Source organism: Oncorhynchus mykiss, chromosome 7, assembly GCF_057628025.1.
Source record: "Oncorhynchus mykiss isolate SJ-2025 chromosome 7, ASM5762802v1, whole genome shotgun sequence".
NCBI classification, from domain to species: Eukaryota; Metazoa; Chordata; class Actinopteri; order Salmoniformes; family Salmonidae; genus Oncorhynchus; species Oncorhynchus mykiss.
In genome coordinates this window covers 37,361,979-37,380,000 of record NC_143028.1, presented here as the reverse complement: position 1 = coordinate 37,380,000, position 18,022 = coordinate 37,361,979, and the positions used below count along the sequence as shown (strand labels likewise).

General features: G+C 42.1%; 4 protein-coding genes across 5 annotated transcripts in view; 2 read left to right on the top strand and 2 right to left on the bottom strand.

Annotated features, from left to right (window-relative positions):
- Positions 1 to 810, top strand: part of LOC110527807 (hepatocyte growth factor-like protein) — a 26,146-nt gene extending 25,336 nt beyond the window's left edge. The window contains exons 17-18 of the mRNA XM_036983284.2: positions 59 to 201; positions 431 to 810. Coding sequence (XP_036839179.2) covers positions 59 to 201; positions 431 to 592 — 305 coding nt within the window. The 3' untranslated portion in view covers positions 593 to 810. The remainder of the gene's footprint in view (positions 1 to 58; positions 202 to 430) is intronic.
- Positions 811 to 2,355: 1,545 nt separating this feature from the next.
- On the top strand, positions 2,356 to 11,161 carry LOC110527805 (uncharacterized). 2 transcript variants are annotated; one of them, XM_036983279.2, is made up of 6 exons: positions 2,356 to 2,492; positions 4,564 to 4,781; positions 5,949 to 6,032; positions 6,231 to 6,281; positions 6,648 to 6,686; positions 7,386 to 11,161. In XM_036983279.2, the coding sequence occupies exons 2-6, from the start codon at positions 4,674 to 4,676 to the stop codon at positions 7,479 to 7,481; spliced, it is 378 nt and encodes a 125-aa protein (XP_036839174.1). In that variant the 5' UTR covers positions 2,356 to 2,492; positions 4,564 to 4,673; the 3' UTR covers positions 7,482 to 11,161. The 2 variants fall into 2 exon arrangements, with proteins under 2 accessions (XP_036839174.1, XP_036839173.1); XM_036983278.2 differs by having other exon boundaries at positions 2,394 to 2,743.
- A 44-nt stretch (positions 11,162 to 11,205) lies between these two features.
- On the bottom strand, positions 11,206 to 15,938 carry LOC110527804 (uncharacterized protein C3orf18 homolog). Its single transcript, XM_036983276.2, has 5 exons — positions 15,531 to 15,938; positions 13,875 to 14,370; positions 13,702 to 13,727; positions 13,344 to 13,470; positions 11,206 to 12,108 (listed from the first exon to the last, which is right to left on the bottom strand). Exons 2-5 carry the CDS (start codon positions 14,163 to 14,165, stop codon positions 12,028 to 12,030), a joined length of 525 nt encoding a protein of 174 aa, XP_036839171.2. The 5' UTR covers positions 14,166 to 14,370; positions 15,531 to 15,938; the 3' UTR covers positions 11,206 to 12,027.
- A 340-nt stretch (positions 15,939 to 16,278) lies between these two features.
- On the bottom strand, positions 16,279 to 18,004 carry LOC149982533 (calglandulin-like). The gene is given in 4 exon segments (XM_090242212.1): positions 16,279 to 16,702; positions 16,807 to 16,951; positions 17,560 to 17,715; positions 17,998 to 18,004. Coding segments are annotated over 4 exon segments (597 nt in total). The 3' UTR covers positions 16,279 to 16,413.
- Positions 18,005 to 18,022: the final 18 nt, after the last annotated feature.

Sequence of the window (18,022 nt, the reverse complement as noted above, 5' to 3'; positions counted from 1 at the left end):
CCCCCCCCCCCCCCCCCCCCCCTCTCTCTCTCTTTTACTGTTTCTCTCACTTTCTCAGGCACTTCTACAGATGACTCTGTGCTCAATGTGGCTCAAATACCAGTTATAAGCAACAAGGACTGTAACAAATACTTTCGGGGTCGTGTTCGGGAGAACGAGATGTGCACCAACTCCTTCCAGGGCGGGGTGGGTGCCTGTGAGGTAGGTTTGGGTCGGGTGTGTTTGTGAGGGGGAGGATTAGTCTATGTGGAGCGTGGTTTATTTCTATGAGAGAGAATGAGGTTTATGGTGTGTGAGAGTGAAACTGTTTGATCTTTTAGGAAATTCATTCTGTGACATACAGCACAAACGCATGCGTTAAGATACGATATGTCCTGTCACTGTGTGAGAAGGATCTGACAGTGATATGTTATACCCACCCGACCCCTAGAGAGACTATGGGGGACCTTTGGCCTGTCAGAACAGTGACTGCTGGGTGCTGGAAGGCGTGATCATCCCCATGAGGCGCTGTGGACACCCAGGCCAGCCCAGCATCTTCATCCGCGTCTCCATCTATGTGGACTGGATTAAGAAGGTCATGGAGATGGCTTAGTAACAGATACAGTATGTCACCAACCAGTGACTGGCCCTATGTTCTAATGGACAACTTTCAACCACTCTACCCATAGCGCACAATCCACAACGGCCTAATTGTTATCCGTGACCATCTACATAGAATTGTTGTAATATCTGTCATTATGTCCATAATACTCTGTTGTTGTGTAGTATTCTATGTTGTTATGACACAAATATAAGATGTAAATAACCCTGTTTTCCCTCGTCTGTAGTCTGTGTAATCAAGCCCATTATGAACCTTTTGGATCAGAACGAAATATCCATAATAGCCCTGATCTTTTGTGGTGATTAGATGATTAGATTATCGGACATTACATATTGAACCGTGGCAGTGACCTCCGGATGTCCTTGTGAAGCACATGCCTCCTTAACCTCATGCTTCCCAAAAGCGCTCCCACACCCTTCACTAAAACTGCTGACCACCAAAACCCTTCACTCCCCTCCCCCCAATCAAAATACCTTCTTTGCCCCCCAGCCTCTAAAGAAATCCCTCCGCTGCCTGTCTTTTGATGCCTGCCCCCACGTCCAAAGACATGCCTTTGTGCCTTATACAGAACTGAATGCGCTGCACATTCTTTCTGGTTCTATAGGAGGATTTTTGTAACTCGGTCCTGATGAGCCCACGGAATTCAGCTTAAATAAACCTCAAGATCAGAGTCCAACGGAATCTCAGACACACCAGCCTGCAGAGGGGCAGTGAACTAACTCTTTCTCTCTTTCTCTCAATTCAATTTCAATTCAATCTAAGGGGCTTTATTGGCATGGGAAACATATGTTTACATTGCCAAAGCAAGTGAAATAAACAAAAGGGAAATAAACCAATACAAAATGTACAGTAGACATTACACTTACATGCTCTCTTCCTCTCTCTAACACACACACACACGGACACACACACACACTGACACACGCACACTTTAGCTTTCTTCTTATTACACGCAAACAAATGTAGATACTCACTCACAAATCTGCATATCCACGTACAGTATTCACAAATACACACATACCCATTTACACAAAGAACTAAACGAGAATTGAACAGCACACAGTACTTGTGTATTGTGGTTCAACAAATTACACCATCAAACGAGTGCTGGCTTTGGTCAGTTTCAGTGGCAGTTTGGCAATTCATAGTGCTCACTTTCATGAAATTCTGTTTATAATAGATGACTAATCAAATACTCATATGACTTATGGTTCTCGTTTATAATGCAGATTAGGGTAGACTAAATGGTTTATAAATGAGTAACAAAGTAGCACTTAAAAAATCTCCAGTCATGCCTTCTGACTACATTTTATTCCATGGTGCAGAGACCTTTTCATTGCTATTGATCATATACATGTGAATAGGCCTACATCAGTTTTGTTTTGATCAAGCTTACAGCCTTTTTTTGGTCACATGGGCTTTTATTTTCTCTCAATGTGTTTTGTCTTCATAGCTGGAGGTAATTCATTGTTATTCTCAATCACTCTTACTTTTTCACATGTATAAAGTACTGCATTTTCATACTGCATATGAGTGGTTTCAGGAAGCATTGAAGAGTTGCCATTCGTTTTCAACATAGGCCTGTTTGTAGAGAATTCTAGAGAATTCATAGGCCTATTTGCAGAGAATTCCTGCTGTATGTTCATGCTACTGCAAATGTATGATCTGCAGAATCTAGAACTAGTGTAGCCTATATGATGCCTACCACTCACATGTGGGTGGTCCACTGAGCAAGGGGCGTGTTCGACTGTTTCACCCCTCCTACCCCCACCGCTCTCCTGGAGCATGCTTTAATAGAGAAAGTATGCAATGTTCATATATGCTGCAGCTCCAACCCCCATCAAACTTCAACTGGGGTATTCGTGACCAAACGGGGATACGGCAGACAAACGTAAGGGATCACACACAAACAGAGTGAGATAGAGGAAAGGAGGGAGGGGAAGAGGGAGAGAAAGAAAGAGGGAAGAAAGTAAGGAGGCAGTGTCAGTTTATTCCAAGGTAAACTTTATTAAAGGCGACTGTCTGTAATAGAAGGACATTTTAAGAATAATATACACACTGAATAGTAGGCTAAACTGTCCTGCAATTCCATTGCGGTTTTTATTAAGTAGGCTGACAGGAAAACCAACTGGTGGGAGCAAGGTAGGTGAAACACTTATTTTACCTTTCCCATTGTTTCATTTTCTACAATAACATTGTTGCTATTTTGTCATTTTTCAATCTGATGAATGGGTTACAATCGTGCACTCAGATCACTAAGATCAGATCAAGTAAAATGGTTACCGCAAACAAACTGCTGTCATTCGATCTGATTCGATATGGTTTGCTCTCTCCCTGCATCATCTGTAGCTTGCTTTAAACACATGGCTTTCGCCTTTCGCACCGGTTGTAAGGTAACAGGAACGACTCCATACAGAATATGTAGGCCTAATAATTATGTAGAATTCATGAAATATCCTAATTAAACATTTATTGACGATGCCGTGTTGGACTACTAGGCTAGCTAAGCTATAACAGATGCACATGAACTAAGAGTTGACTTTTGTCTGGCGTGATCTACCGTGCTTTTAAAAGTCCTGCTCCATTGGACACCATACCACTGCTCTAACCTATAGGCTATGTTATGGTGGTAAGTGGCGCCGTTTCGGTCAACTAGACCAAATCTGTTTAATATCCAAAGTGAAAGTTTAAAAGGAGGAGATGTGACAACTTGAATGAAGTCTGCTGCGACACATTTTGGTCGTTTTAAAAGAATGCACAGAATGTGGTTTTATGGTTGCAATTACCGCCCATATGGAAAAGATACATTCAGTCCTTGTTCACTGCCAAAAACGTAGTTAAACGAATAGTCTCCCGCTATGCAAAAGTATTTGTTCATATAGCCCACTTCACGTGTGTTTAGAAACATTGTAGCCTACTCCTGCTGATAGACACAATTCCAGCTCCCAACTTCCTGCTTTGATGCAGCTGTTGGTAAAGAACGCAATAGTGTTAGCAATGCAACACGGAGGATAGGTCTTATTTATTTTTTTATTTTTTATTTATTGGTCTGTGCATGACCTTGAGCTTGACATTTTGATTCTGCTCTACACTTTTCCATGGGATAATCAGTCAAAATGAACAACAAAATGAATGAATTAAGGAATGAAAGACAGAGTTACTATTATTATTCAAATCAATTGCGTGTGTAATTTACTCTCTCTACTCTGCATTTAGAGTGTAAATTAGTTTTGAGTTATTAGTGAAATGAACAAAAGTAGCTACTCCGTGTAGCCGCAAAATATTTAGCACTGAATTTTTGCCTCCAATATCTGTATACAAAGTGCAGACGAGACTTGATTTGATTTGGAAGGCTATATTTGAGGCCTATCTGAGCTCAAGTGACGAGTACAAAGTAACTGAGAAGCCCATGTTGAAAGCACAAAATACTCACATCCTCTTAATTAACAAATGTGCAAACATGCACGCATATAGCCTATATATACAGCTACACAGACATGGACTACCAATGGTATCCAATAGGAACTGGTAGGGACTGGATATAGAATGGGTTAGATCTCAACATTGGATGGGATATTGAGTTGTGAATATCTTTGCTACTTATAGTTACTGCAGACTGAGCTCATGTATCCCCCACCTATGCCAAACCCCTGTCTGTGTCCAGTGAACCTGTTATGGCCGTTGCCAAGGCTTATATTAAGCAGTTCTCACGCTGCTCTGTGACTGCCTGCAAGACGAAAGCAGTGTGGTCTTTCATTATAATTTTATGAGGTGCAGAGAGAAAGGGGGGGAAGCGTGTTTGTATTAACGTGTCCAGCACCCAATCGCATTGGTACATACACAGATTATGCACGATAGTATGCACATGTATAGTATAAACTGTATACCTTTTTCAGTAGGCCTACTAGAAAAATGTTGCGCAACAGAGACTAGCTAACCTGAAGCCCCCTTTTACTTCCCAGGTACCAATCACAGCTAAGTCTGCCCCTCCCTAACCCTCTCCCCTGAGGCCTGAGCTCTGGGCATCCAAGCCCACACCCCCATTTCACTTCGCTGGTGGACAGACACAGGGATGAGCAACAGTGGGACCAAGGAGCCGTCACCACAGCCAGGAGTGGCCCAATCACCTGCCTCCACACCTCCACGCAGGGGCCGGGGACGCCCACGGAAACAACAGCAGGTTGGATCACCACAGCATCCTCCACATCAACACACTCATACACTCATTACACTGTATAGGACTCTATATTACGCAATAACATTACAACTGTACCATCGAGAGTATCCTGGTTGCATCACTTCCTGGTATGGCAACTGCTCGGCCTCCGACCGCAGGGCACTACAAAGGGTAGTGCGTACGGCCTAGTACATCAGTGGGGCCAAGCTTTCTGCCATCCAGGACCTTTATACCAGGCGGTGTCAGAGGAAGGCCCTAAAATTTGTCAAAGACTCCAGCCACCCAAGTCATAGAGTGCTTTCTCTTCTACCGCATGGCAAGCGGTACTGGAGCTACAAGTCTAGGTCCAAAAGGCTTCTGCCTGAACAGCTAATCAAATGACTACCCAGACTATTTGCATTGCCCCCCCCCACACACCTCTACCTACATGTACATATTACTGTAGCACAACTGCTGCTCTTTAATTATTTATCTTTATTTACATTTTTTACTTTTCAATTTTTTACTCAAGACTTATTTTTTTACCTGCATTGTTGGTTAAGGGCTTGTAAGTAAGCGTTTCACTGTAAGGTCTACCTGTTGTATTCGGCATGTGACAAATACAATTTGATTTGAAACTGAAATAACTCAAATGCTCATTTTAACAGCTGTGTTGTGGTGTGGTGTGGAGTACGGCTGCTTTTGCTGTGGATAGAGTCAGAGTACCAACCGTATGGCAGTTCCTTATTTTGCTGTGGATAGAGTCAGAGTACCAACCGTATGGCAGTTCCTTATTTTGCTGTGGATAGAGTCAGAGTACCAACCGTATGGCAGTTCCTTATTTTGCTGTGGATAGAGTCAGAGTGCCAACCGTATGGCAGTTCCTTATTTTGCTGTGGATAGAGTCAGAGTACCAACCGTATGGCAGTTCCTTATTTTGCTGTGGATAGAGTCAGAGTGCCAACCGTATGGCAGTTCCTTATTTTGCTGTGGATAGAGTCAGAGTGACAACCGTATGGCAGTTCCTTATTTTGCTGTGGATAGAGTCAGAGTACCAACCGTATGGCAGTTCCTTATTTTGCTGTGGATAGAGTCAGAGTACCAACCGTATGACAGTTCCTTATTTTGCTGTGGATAGAGTCAGAGTACCAACCGTATGGCAGTTCCTTATTTTGCTCTTGCTCTCCCCAGGAGCCCACTGGCCCCCCAACCCCAAAGAGACCCAGAGGACGACCCAGAGGAAGCAAGAACAAGGGGCCTCGTGCCACCCCCAAGGTAAGATCAACCTCTCATGTTCATGTATATAGTTATTATGAAATATTCAATACAAAATAAAGTGTCAAACTAGGCACAGGAGCTGAACAGAAAATACCGATTGCAACAATACGGTTGTGAGTAGACATGGCCTTATGTCTATATATAAAAAAAACAATACAATATTCTCTGCTTTATCCTCCATCCTTTCTGTGTCAGGAAGTAGAGCCAGTCGGGGAGAGAAGACCTCGGGGCCGGCCAAGGAAATGGGTATGGGCCTAACATACACACTCACTCATGCACACGAATGTAATGAGACATATATCTCAAATGTCTCTAGACTCCTATCTCTCTTCATAATCTGGGGATGTACAACTCCAGTCCTTACGGGCAGTAGGGCCCTCTGTTTTTCCTGACTGATGTCATTGATTGACATGAGGAGCGTCCCCCTCACCTGGTGTCCTAGGTCTAAATCAGCCACTGATTACAAGATAAACATAGCACCCCCCCCCCCCCCCCCCCCCTCCCCCCTTCACAATTGAAGTTGTCCACCTCTGAGCTATGCGATGGAGAGTTTTACTGATTCGTTGAATGTTTTATCTCGTCTCCTTCTGTGACTTTTATTCTTCTCCACAGCCCCAGAAAGTAGTTCAAGAGGTGATCCAGGAACAGCAGGTAAGAGATATTGTTAGTACAGCATGATAGGTCATATTATGTTTATTTTTTTCTCCTAACAATGTTTCCTCTTACCTATTGTACTTGAGCGCTACTTTCATGGAGGTGCATATAGGCCTGAGCTAAGGCGGAGTGCACGAGACACTTCCGTTCATACAGCACCTTCTTTCTGAGAATCAACAGATTACACCAACAGCTTGCACAAAAAGAGGCCAACGTCACTCAACACCCTCATCCATCTTATCACAGTTTTCACTGCAGAGGCGAGTTTCAAAGAAGTTAAAACACATTAAGAACTGAAACCGTTAAGACTCCATCTTTCAGACACAGACATGAGAAGGGGAAGAATGAGTCAATGCTGAGAGGGGAAACCTGATATAACTGCTCTCTTCCCCTGTCGTCTTGGTTTCCTGACATAACCGTCTTCTCCCTAGCATTTCTTGGTCTCACAGCCAGACCTATTTCCCCACATCACTCATCTACACACTCATACAAGTACATCATTACACACACACACGCACGCACACACGCACACACGCACACACACACACACACACACACACACACACACACACACACACACACACACACACACACACACACACACACACACACACACACACACACACACACACACACACACACACACATACACACACACACACACACTAATGTCTGTATGTTTGTGTCTTGTCACAGAGTCCTTCAGAAGAAACTGAGGGCCCCTCACAGTCTCTGTCCGCTGAGGCTTCGCCATCTCAGGCTCCAGCCCAGGAAGTGGCAGAGGGGGAGTAGACAATGTGCCACAAAACTACCTCAAGGTTTGGGCAGAGACAAAGAGGTGTACAATCTAACCTCCATTGTCATGAAGATTCCAAAAACAACAGATAATAGCCCTGCTTTGTAGAACAGTAGGCCTGATGGTGGTATTGTGACTGGAGTCTGTCCAGCACTGAGGCTGGGTCAATGATGGACATAGCTTTGGTCAGTTGATTGATTACTTAGGATTCGGTCAGTGGGTGGGGCTGTTCACTGATTGGTTGACGTGTGCGTGTGCATGCGTGGGTGTGTGTATGCGTTTGTGGTGTTAATGGTGGGGAGGGTTTAAAAATACAAATAAAAGATGCAGTTGCTGTCATCAAATGTGACTGACATTTCAAAACACATTACCTGGACAAAATTCATGACCCTTTTGACCCTATTGTCACACAGGAGCTCGGCTCAAACGTAATTGTCTGTCCTGATTGTGAAGAAACACGGGATATTTTGTTAGATATACGTTGGAATGGGAATACATGATCGTGAACAGAATTCAGAAGTCTGAACTCAACAGTGACATGACTTCACATCACACATCAGGTTTTGTTTTTACTACATTGCTCTAACCACACTCAATAAAACCTTAGGGGGCCATACTTGCGAACGTTAGAACAAGTTTTTGTTCAAGCTTAAGCATCTGCCAATTTAAATTGTTGACATAGTTGGATATGATCAAATGCTACACGTTGGCTGTTCCCATTAAATAACCTGGCACATTTAGCCCTATGCTAACCTCACCAGGTGGCAGTGATTATTTCCTGTAACAAATCCTGCATCTGCCTATCAAAGATCTTAAACTTTTTCTACACAAACCAATGGCATTTCTTAAAATATATGCCCAGAGGGATATATTTAAACCTCCTGGTGGAGCGCTGTTCTGGCACTGGCAGCTCTACACCCCATGAGTAGCAGTAGCCTACGTGTCGGTCTGCAAGAGGGACACCAAAAAGTTCCTCATTAAAGATATTTGTAAATCTTAATTTACAAGGTTCTGGCTGCACTACACACTATCACAATAAATGTCATTCTTTCATTTCAAAGGAAAAAACATTATCTCCCCTGGGATTCAAGCTTGCCGCAAACGGCAAATGGTACCAGGAACCAGGCTGGCGACACTGTGAGCTAATTGTCCACTTGAGGTTGCTTGTGTTGATCCAGCAACTTTGAATAGCAGATCCTGCCATTTGACTTCTGTTAAGGGCGCTTCCATGGACAAGTGTTGGATAATGTCCAAATACGTATTTTGATTAGCTGATACAGAATTTCAACCAGATATAAATACACATATATACAGCCACCTGGTGAGCTTAGCATGTGTCAGGTTATGTAATGGGAACAGCTAACATGTAGCCTTTGATCACGTACAACTACATCAACGATTTTAATTGGCTGATGCTTAAACTAAAACTTCAACCTGTTCTATTGTTCACAAGTATGGCCCCCAGGTATTGTTTGACTTAATATGGCTATGCGCATAGCTATTCAGGTGTGATTCATGTGTTATTCTACTCAGTTATGATATTATTCAATTTTTATTGTGTATTTCTGATCTGTTTTTGACATTCACAATATTACTTGACACACATAAACCTCATTAAGACCATAACTCACCTCAGTTCCTTTGCCTTTCAGTCTACCTCAGTCACAGAAAAGCAGAGGAGAACTCTTTATAGCCTCTCCCCATACCAAAAAAACAAACAAAGACACACACACACACACACACACACACACACACACACACACACACACACACACACACACACACACACACACACACACCTACTCAGGACAATCCCATACACACTGTACCCACTAGCCTCACACTCTCAATTCCACTTCCATGCTGACTGACTCTTTAAGCGGGTCCCAGCAGCAGCCTTTAGTGGTAATGCTCTGATGAAATATCTGAGATAAGACTTGGGTCTAGATTCTATCAGATCCGTGCTAGATTCACATAGCGGTTGTTTTTAGAGGGGGAACTGCGTTGGAGCTGTCAAATCCACAAGCGGCTCCCTGAGTTACCTTATCGCGGACACTGCCATTAGATGGAACGAAACCACACCCGACTTTATATCCAACAGATCTATCATGGATCATTTCTATCATGGATAGAGCCTACACTTTCTATCGCCTTTTTGGGCTAACGCAGGGATAGGGATAATAAGGAAGGGAAGGGTTGGTGACACACATGATTAGTTAGCTCCTACCGTAGTAATACTGGACCTCTAACACTGCCAAAACATCCCCTATGCGGATGTCGGCTAACGTGGGTTAACACTCGATCTGATTGAATCGAGGCCTTGGTCTATCTACCTGGGTTCAAAATGACCCAATATTTTACTGTTTACTGTAGTTGGTTACTTACTCATGACTTTCTTTTTTATTGTTTTATCACGACCTCTGTGAGCCCTTACATTTTTCCCTCTCTTCACTTTTTACGTAAGATACCATGCGATCATTACTTCATTTCAAGCTTTCACTTTCACACTACAGATGTGTTGCATTAACAATCCTAACATTAGTTGAACTGATGTCAGTGAAGTGACGTGAAATAGTGAGTTAACACTTTGTTTTGGATCTTACTGTAATGTATTTCTGGAGTGCGTGGACTTATCCACGTGCAATCTTTTTCTAGGGAAGGTTCAAGCGTTTAGTTTTCTGTCAGTTGCAAGTTAGTATGTCTGTGAGTCTTTTCCAACCTATACTTTTTCTCTTGTTACTTCACCTCTTTGGATGGCATCACTGTTTGCGCTGTGGACTACCTCTGAAACTAGTCTGCTTTGGCCCTCAGAGGGGTGACTGGCTGGTTTTAGCTTTGCTTGTCCCCTGCAATCTTACCATAGCTATGGGACAACTATATCAGAGGTCCACTCACCTCACTTTGTCCGTAACAGCATACTGTATATAGATGTAGGATCTTAATTTTATCATATTTTTGTTGCTGAGATTTTTTCCTGCACTGCAGGAAATGCAAACTTGTAGTATATGAGATTGAAAAAGGCTTCTAAGGTTGTGAATTCCACTTTGAAATTTCAGACTTGATTTGCCCTAATGAAAAATGTATCAAACCTTACAAAAATGTAATCCACATAATAATTCACATTTCTTGTTGCTGCAGGATTATGTTTCTGCTGTAGCAAACTGGATCAAATTAAGATCCTACATCTGTAGGTAAATAAACCCAAAGTACTGTACTATGATGTCAGTAAGAGTGCCTCCTAACCTAACCACAGTCATACCTCAGCAATGTCAGGATAGCCACTATCTATATTTTAATCACAGTGTTGCTCTAAATGAGCTGACTGATATTGATATATTCAGTATAAATATTTTAGGAGTTTATTTCATGTACTTGTTGTTATGCTTTATGTATGAGTTTAAAAAAAATATTGAATAGAGTAGTTAGGTTCTTATCTTGTAACATCTCCAGTTGTAATCTTTTTTTGTGTTTGCGATCGATGAAAAGGTCTCCCTTTTTTATTTTAGTCTTTCATATATTGTTTGATTTATTTTAGATTTCAATCCATTTGAACTTGAATACACAACTCAAATGGCTGTTTTCTAATTTGACTCTGATCTGTCTCGCTTCATTGTGTGTTTGCATGAGTTTAGAGGTGCTACTTGGTCTTTCTGTTACCAATAAAAAGGTTCACATATGTTTGTTTGTCATGTGTTCATCAAACAATTGTAGCACAATAAGTGGTCGTCAAAATACTGTGGTTTAAATACTCTGTTTTAGTGTATAGAAACCAATGCAGCTGCTTTATTACTTGTTATCGAGGAAACACACTACTAGTAATACTCTGATGGCAAATGGAGAGTTCCCATAGAGGCGTAAGTGCTGAAGGACACATTTTGGACGTGTGTGGGTACATTACAGTATAGTAGTGTACACTAGGTGGGTTACAGTTCCCCAGGAATTGTCCTGCAGCAGTAATAGTTCTCCAGATGTCCTGATTTCTAGTTTTCCAACGTGCAGAACGTCCAAGTCTCTAATCCACCACCATTATGGAAGCAGTTCAACATTGAGCATAATCCGTTTTATAGGGAGTCACTTGTCCAATGTGGTTGTCTACATTTAGCAGCAAAATACAAAGGTGTGGAAAATAAATAATACATTCGAGACAACGTTCTCATTAGAGAAGGAGGTGGGCGCTCCAGCAATTCTGCCACCAATATCACTAGAACTGCAGAGAAAGACAGCGATCCCACAATGCACCACACTTGGAAGTATTTGTGCAACCAATAACAACCAGTGCAAAATCATTACTCGCATCGTTTCCCCATAATTCCCAACTCAGTCACTGACGACAAGTTATAAACTGTAGACAATGAAAATAAGACTACGCCCACAACTAAAACATCAGAATTCCCTTATAGCCCACCCTGAAAAAAAACATACACCAAACATCAGTCTGTTTCCATGGCCTTCAATCCAGTTTTCCTTTTTTTTCCCTGAGCGACAGATCTCTGTGATGGGACAGCTTGTCCCCAGTCCCCTCTCATGCATGGAAGAGTGCTGTTATGCATTGAGAACGTTGGCTACGTCTGTGAAGACCAGGCGACTGGGCCTCTGCGTCGTCCCCTGGGAGGTCGTGAGAGTCTACAGGAGGTGGGGTGGGGGCAAAATGGTATAACTGTGAGACATGAGACACCATGTTATTTTGTACTGCCATGGTCATAAGCAGTCACATCAACTGTTTTGTATTAATATTTTGTAGCCAATGAATAATGAATCTGCCCCTGCTATGACTGCTTATTACATCTGTTTAGTGATGTAGCGTTAGGAACAAAGAAAGGGGTGGAAAGTGAATCGATTACTTATATATATACTTACAGTACCAGTCAAAACTTTGGACACACCTACTCATTCAAGGGTTTTTATTTGTACTATTTTCTAAATTGTAGAGTAATAGTGAAGACATCACAACTATGAAATAACACATATGGAAATCATGTAGTAACCAGAAAAGTGTTATACAAATCAAAATATATTTTATATCTTGGATTATTCAAATTAGCCACCCTTTGCCTTGATGACAGCTTTGCACACTCTTGGCATTCTCTCAACCAGCTTCATGAGGTAGTCACCTGGAATGCATTTCAATTAACAAGGTATGCCTTGTTAAAAGATCATTTGTGGAATTTATTTCCATAATAAGTTTGAGCCAATCAGTTGTGTTGTGACAAGCACTATTTGGTAAAATACCAAGTCCATATTATGGCAAGAACAGCTCAAATAAGCAAAGAGAAACAACAGTCCATCATTACTTTCAGACATGAAGGTCAGTCAATCCGGAAGATTTCAAGAACTTTGAAAGTTTCTTCAAGTGCAGTCGCAAAAACCATCAAGCGCTATGATGAAACTGACTTTCATGAGGATCGCCACAGGCAAGGAAGGCCCAGAGTTCATTAGAGTTACCGGCCTCAGAAATTGCAGCCCAAATAAATGCTTCACAGAGTTCAAGTAACAGACACATCTCAACATCAACTGTTCAGAGGAGACTGCATGGCCTTCATGGTTGAATTGCTGCAAAGAAACCACTACTAAAGGATACCAATAAGAAGAAGAGACCTGCTTGGGCCCAGAAACACGAACAATGGACATTGGTCTGATGAGTCCAAATGTGCGATTTTTGGTTCCAACCTCCGGATATAATATAATATAACTGTAGATCAGTGAACAATAGATCGCTGCCGGCGATTCAAGATGAGTCTGAACATAATGGAACCGCTAAGACTTCTGTGTATCATCGCAGCTCTACAGTAGATTATCAGTATCATTGAACATGGGAGTGCAGCCGCAGCATTGCTTCAGGCTTGTAGTGTATATAGTACCTTGTTATTGGATCCTGTGAGGTTGCCGTCCCGGTTGTGGTCCAGTAGTTCCTGTTCCAGGTCATCCTGTTCCTCTGCAGGGTCAAAGTTATACATGGGCATCAGCTGGTGCCTCAGCTTCTCCAGTCTGGGCGGTGAACACAGGGCAGAAGGCAGAGGGGGAACGAAAAGGTTAGAAAAATCTATCTCGTATTGAAACGTTTAATGAAATGTGAGAAACACACATTACTGAGAGTCAATGCTATGATTATTTGAATATGCATGAAGGACAGCCCTCCCTTTCACAAATCCGGCTGATAACTTGAACTGCTAACTCTTATATAATGAACTACTTTGCAATTCAAGTTAATGTCCTCACCTCTTCCGTTTCCTGATATACAACATCTGAGATGGGAGACATGGTGGGGCACAGGGAGACACATTGTTAATTAGATAAAAGGGGCAAAAGCGACTCGTTCACACTGTCATGACAAACAGACATATTTTGTGGGCATGGAAACTAGGTAGTGAATAAAGTGATTGCTGTCTTACCATGACCAATGCCAGGCCAATTACAGTGATGATGCCAAAGGGCACCAGCACCATGCCCATCCCCGCGCCTTCTAACGCCACCTCTGGCAGCTTGGTGGCGTTGTAGCTTGTCTCGTTGGTTGTTGTTATAGTAATGGTACTGGTCATGAGTGTTGTTCTGGATGTGGTGACATTGCCCCGTTCCATCCGTGCGTCCGTGGTAACGGCGAGGAGGGAGGTCATGGAGGTGGGGGTCATGCTGGAGACAGTGGAGAGAAAGCTAGCGGTGGTTTTGGCCATGGTCGAATCCATGGTTTCAGCTGAGATTAAACAACCGAGGAATGTAGAGAGCTGTCTTGTTGTGTTCCACTGCTGTGGGTGTCTCAATGTGTCTCTTTTCTGTATCTCAGTCACCCATGTGTGTCACAACAGCCACAGGTTGTCTCTCTCTGGACTGAGGTATACTGAAGCTTTGGGAATGCATTGAGCACACCAGAACACACTCTACAGGCAGAACCTGAAACGGATCATTTTACACCTTCAGATCAGAAAACAAACAGACATATTATGCACACTACAATAGCATATCATATGGCTCTGGTTTGGTTGGAGGTTGGTTTTGGGTGTGTGTGTGTGTGTGTGTGTATGACAGGCCACAAACATCCTTCCTTCCGCAAACGGTTTGGAACGAGTGGGAAGAGGTTTAGGTGGGTAGCATGTTTGAGGTCTGAGGGACACATTTGTCAAACAGGAGGGGATTTTCATTCTGATTATATAAATAAAGGCAAAGCCTCTGGTCACCTGCCGAAATTAGTCAGGTGTGCATCTTGATCTAAAATGACGAAACAATCTGCCACCAAGATGCATCATCCATAACTACTAAACTAAATGCAAAATAATATTGTCTGTTTGTCACAGTGCTCATGACATGACTAGAATTTCGCTACGTAAAAGTATGTGTTTGTAGAAGTAGGTAAAAGCATATACGTCCCCACCCCTGATTCCATCAGATTGAACCCGACAGGGCAGCAGGTAGTGTTGTGGGCAGGATGTGGGCATCAGAAGCAGAGAAAACGGTGTCAGAACAAAGCAGATACAATACAGAGGAAAACAAACCCCCAGACATGGATCTATATAGACTTTATAAAGGGCTTGTGAAGGCTTCATTAAGCCTTCATAAGATATAATTAGAGGGTTAATGTAATGAAATGCTGAATTATGCCATGTATATTGTTGGCCGATAGTATGGCAGACATGCCTGGCAGACATGGCACCCTACTATAGTGTCACACAAACCGTGAAAACAAAGACACATGAGCCATCCCGGGTCCCGCCCCCCTCAGAATGCAGCCTGCCTGCATGCCAGTCTGTTCACCAAATGAGGAACATGTGCAGTGCAAGCTCTCAACCAATCAAAACCAAGAGCAAAGTCTCAGCCTTTGTCACTGTCCAATTAGAGATCAAATACAGTGCAAAGACAGTCAACATAAAATGTTCATAATATAACATGTTTATCTCTTAGTCTTATTCACACCATGGAATGTTGTTGCACAGTGATCATTCCTCTGTAAGCCAATGAGTATAAATAAATAAAGGCTTTTAATCCTGCCAACGTGACATGCAAGCTCGCCTTAAATGCCCTCCCAGATTAGTGGTATATGTTATGTCAGTACCTACCTTTCGTCGATGTGGTAGGAGAAGCACTATTTTTTTTTAAATATTTAAAAGGAGCCGTAGGAGGCAACAAGATAGAGGAGGCGTAATATCTTAAGGAGAAGGAACGTTTCCCCCTCTCTACACCTCCTCCTCTTCTGCTTCTCCCTGCTCCTCAGCAGTAACGCAGGCAGCTGCTCCACTGACTGAGGGGCTGTTTACATGGGAAACACATTCGTTCTCACCGCTGCTCCACTCCATACAAAGCAACCCAACCCCTGGCTGCTTCCAAAGGATTCTCTGTCGATCTCTCCTTGCTTCCTTAGACCTGTTCCCCTACCTTGCCCCTTGTTGTGTTTCATATAACAGTAGAAGCTCCAGGGATTCTGCAACCATAGCCCTGTGATCCAAAGCCCCCTTCCCTCCTGTGATAGGTCGGATGGGGTGTAAGCGGCAGCTGCCGTTGGCTCGCCGAGCTGTCCATCTGGCTTTAGGGATGAGAATGGGATTTATTGGTTGGGCAGACCAGATGCTATCAGGCAGAGGGGGTGGCTGGCCTTGGAAATGTAACCCTTTGATGAATATCCTCTAAAAAGGCAAGGGACTGGAGATTCTCAGTGAGGCCAAGGTGCTTTCACTCAAGCCCTTTTCATTCAAATAGTAAGTACCTTAAGGTTGTACAGATGTTTTGTTGTTGTCATTTTAAGAAATCATACATATGAATTACTATATTTACATCAAAAGTCAATCAGTCAGCATACAAGGTAGTAATGGCCACATCGTTATATGAATTCAAATATAAACATCTGCATGCTTCAAGACCAACATTGAAAGCAATTGTCTTGTTTTATCAACATGCATGATCAAAACCGGTGAAGCATGATGTTCATAACAGTAACCTACACTGTCAACCCTGACCAATATAATGTTGCCTATTCATGTTTGCCTTCTTTGATTCACTTAGCTCATCTTGAAGGAGCCTCCAGTCATCATGTTCCCAAATTCTGGGAAGAAAATGTTCTGCTTTTAATGGTAAAAAGGTTATTTGTTCAACCTTATCCAGCAAGATAAAATCAAAAGAGACTAATCTACTCTTACCTTCATAATCGAAGCTTCCATCTCCATCTTTATCTGCCTCCATCATTTGCTCTGCCTCTAACTCATTCAGTGGTTCTCCTACATTCATCAACACATACCTGCAAATAGAGGTGGTTTGTTACTGATTCTAAAAGTTATTTAAGTACATATTGGGGAAGAACAGTCTGCAAGCCATAGTTGCTGTAGGTATTGTTAGGCTTACTTCAGGGTATTCCACTCGATATATCCCTCGGCCTCTTTCTCAAAACCCTTGAAAGCAGCTCGTAGCACAGCATGTTGGCCCCTCGCGCTTTCATGAACCAATACCATCAAAGCCAGGAAGCTCTCACGGTTAAAAGTACCTTTTCCTGTGATGACACAAAAACAGGTGATAAGGGAGATATTACCACTGGCTATATACAGCTGTGTATAGGAAACCAAATGAGAATTTGACAGCCTTAGTTATACAATTTCTTTGGATGCATTTTGAATAAATAAAAATAAAGAGGAAAGTTAAGGATGTCTTTAACGTTGTTAGTGGAATCAATATGTATCCTTACTGGGTGGTTGGTATTTATTGGTGGTACGGAATGTATTACATTCCTAAAGACAGAGATGAACTAAAGACAGAGATAAACTAATTGCCTAGACCTGAGTACTAGTATTTTACAAGTGAATCCCAGTGAAACACTGACATCTAGTGATGAATCTTCACAGAAAAAGTTAATCACTCATCTGTGTGAGAAGAACAGCACCATTTGATAAAATTTCATACAAGAATTTGACAGTGGAATACAAGCATTGTCGACTTTTTTTCGTCCGATATACAAGTTAATTGTACAATACAGCATATCATTACTATGGTAGATAACATTGTATTAGTCAAATAAATAGTTAGTAAGATTATATATTATGCACATAAAACATATCAATGGTCACGTTAAAATGAAGGCCATATTGTGAACAATATGCTCACCATCTTTGTCCACATCTTTGGCCATCTGAAGGAGCTCTCTCTTGGTGGGATTGATTCCCATTCAACTCATCAGTCGCTCCAGCTCCTGTGTCTTCACTGTTCCATTTCCTTCCTCATCAAACATCTCGAAAACACTTTTATACTCAGTGATCTGTTCTTGTATTAGAGAAGAAAAAAAAGACTGAATAAGAATAACTTTTGATGGAACTGAGTAAAGTTCAATCATCCAAATATATTATGTCATGTAGGCCTGTAAATAACGCACTCAGATTAAGAAGTACAAAGAAAGTACTTAACTACTAAATGTTTACGCTCATGTCCAAGGCCAAAGGTCAGTTTTAAAGAAAATGTAATACATATAAAATATGAGCCCATGTTGACAAATTGTAGAATCCTACAAATTATAGAAAAATAGATGAATTCTTCCAAAAGGTTTACTCGCCATTTTGTTTGGTGCTAGAGA

Coding starts and splice junctions, on each gene's coding strand:
- LOC110527805 (XM_036983279.2), top strand. CDS start 4,674: ATGAGCAACAGTGGGACCAAGGAGCCGTCACCACAGCCAGGAGTGGCC. Junction 4,782..5,948: donor GCCCACGGAAACAACAGCAG/GTTGGATCACCA, acceptor TGCTCTCCCCAG/GAGCCCACTGGCCCCCCAAC. Junction 6,282..6,647: donor GGGGCCGGCCAAGGAAATGG/GTATGGGCCTAA, acceptor TCTTCTCCACAG/CCCCAGAAAGTAGTTCAAGA.
- LOC110527804 (XM_036983276.2), bottom strand. CDS start 14,165: ATGGATTCGACCATGGCCAAAACCACCGCTAGCTTTCTCTCCACTGTC. Junction 13,728..13,874: donor TTGGCCTGGCATTGGTCATG/GTAAGACAGCAA, acceptor CTCCCATCTCAG/ATGTTGTATATCAGGAAACG. Junction 12,109..13,343: donor TCACAGGATCCAATAACAAG/GTACTATATACA, acceptor CACCTCCTGTAG/ACTCTCACGACCTCCCAGGG.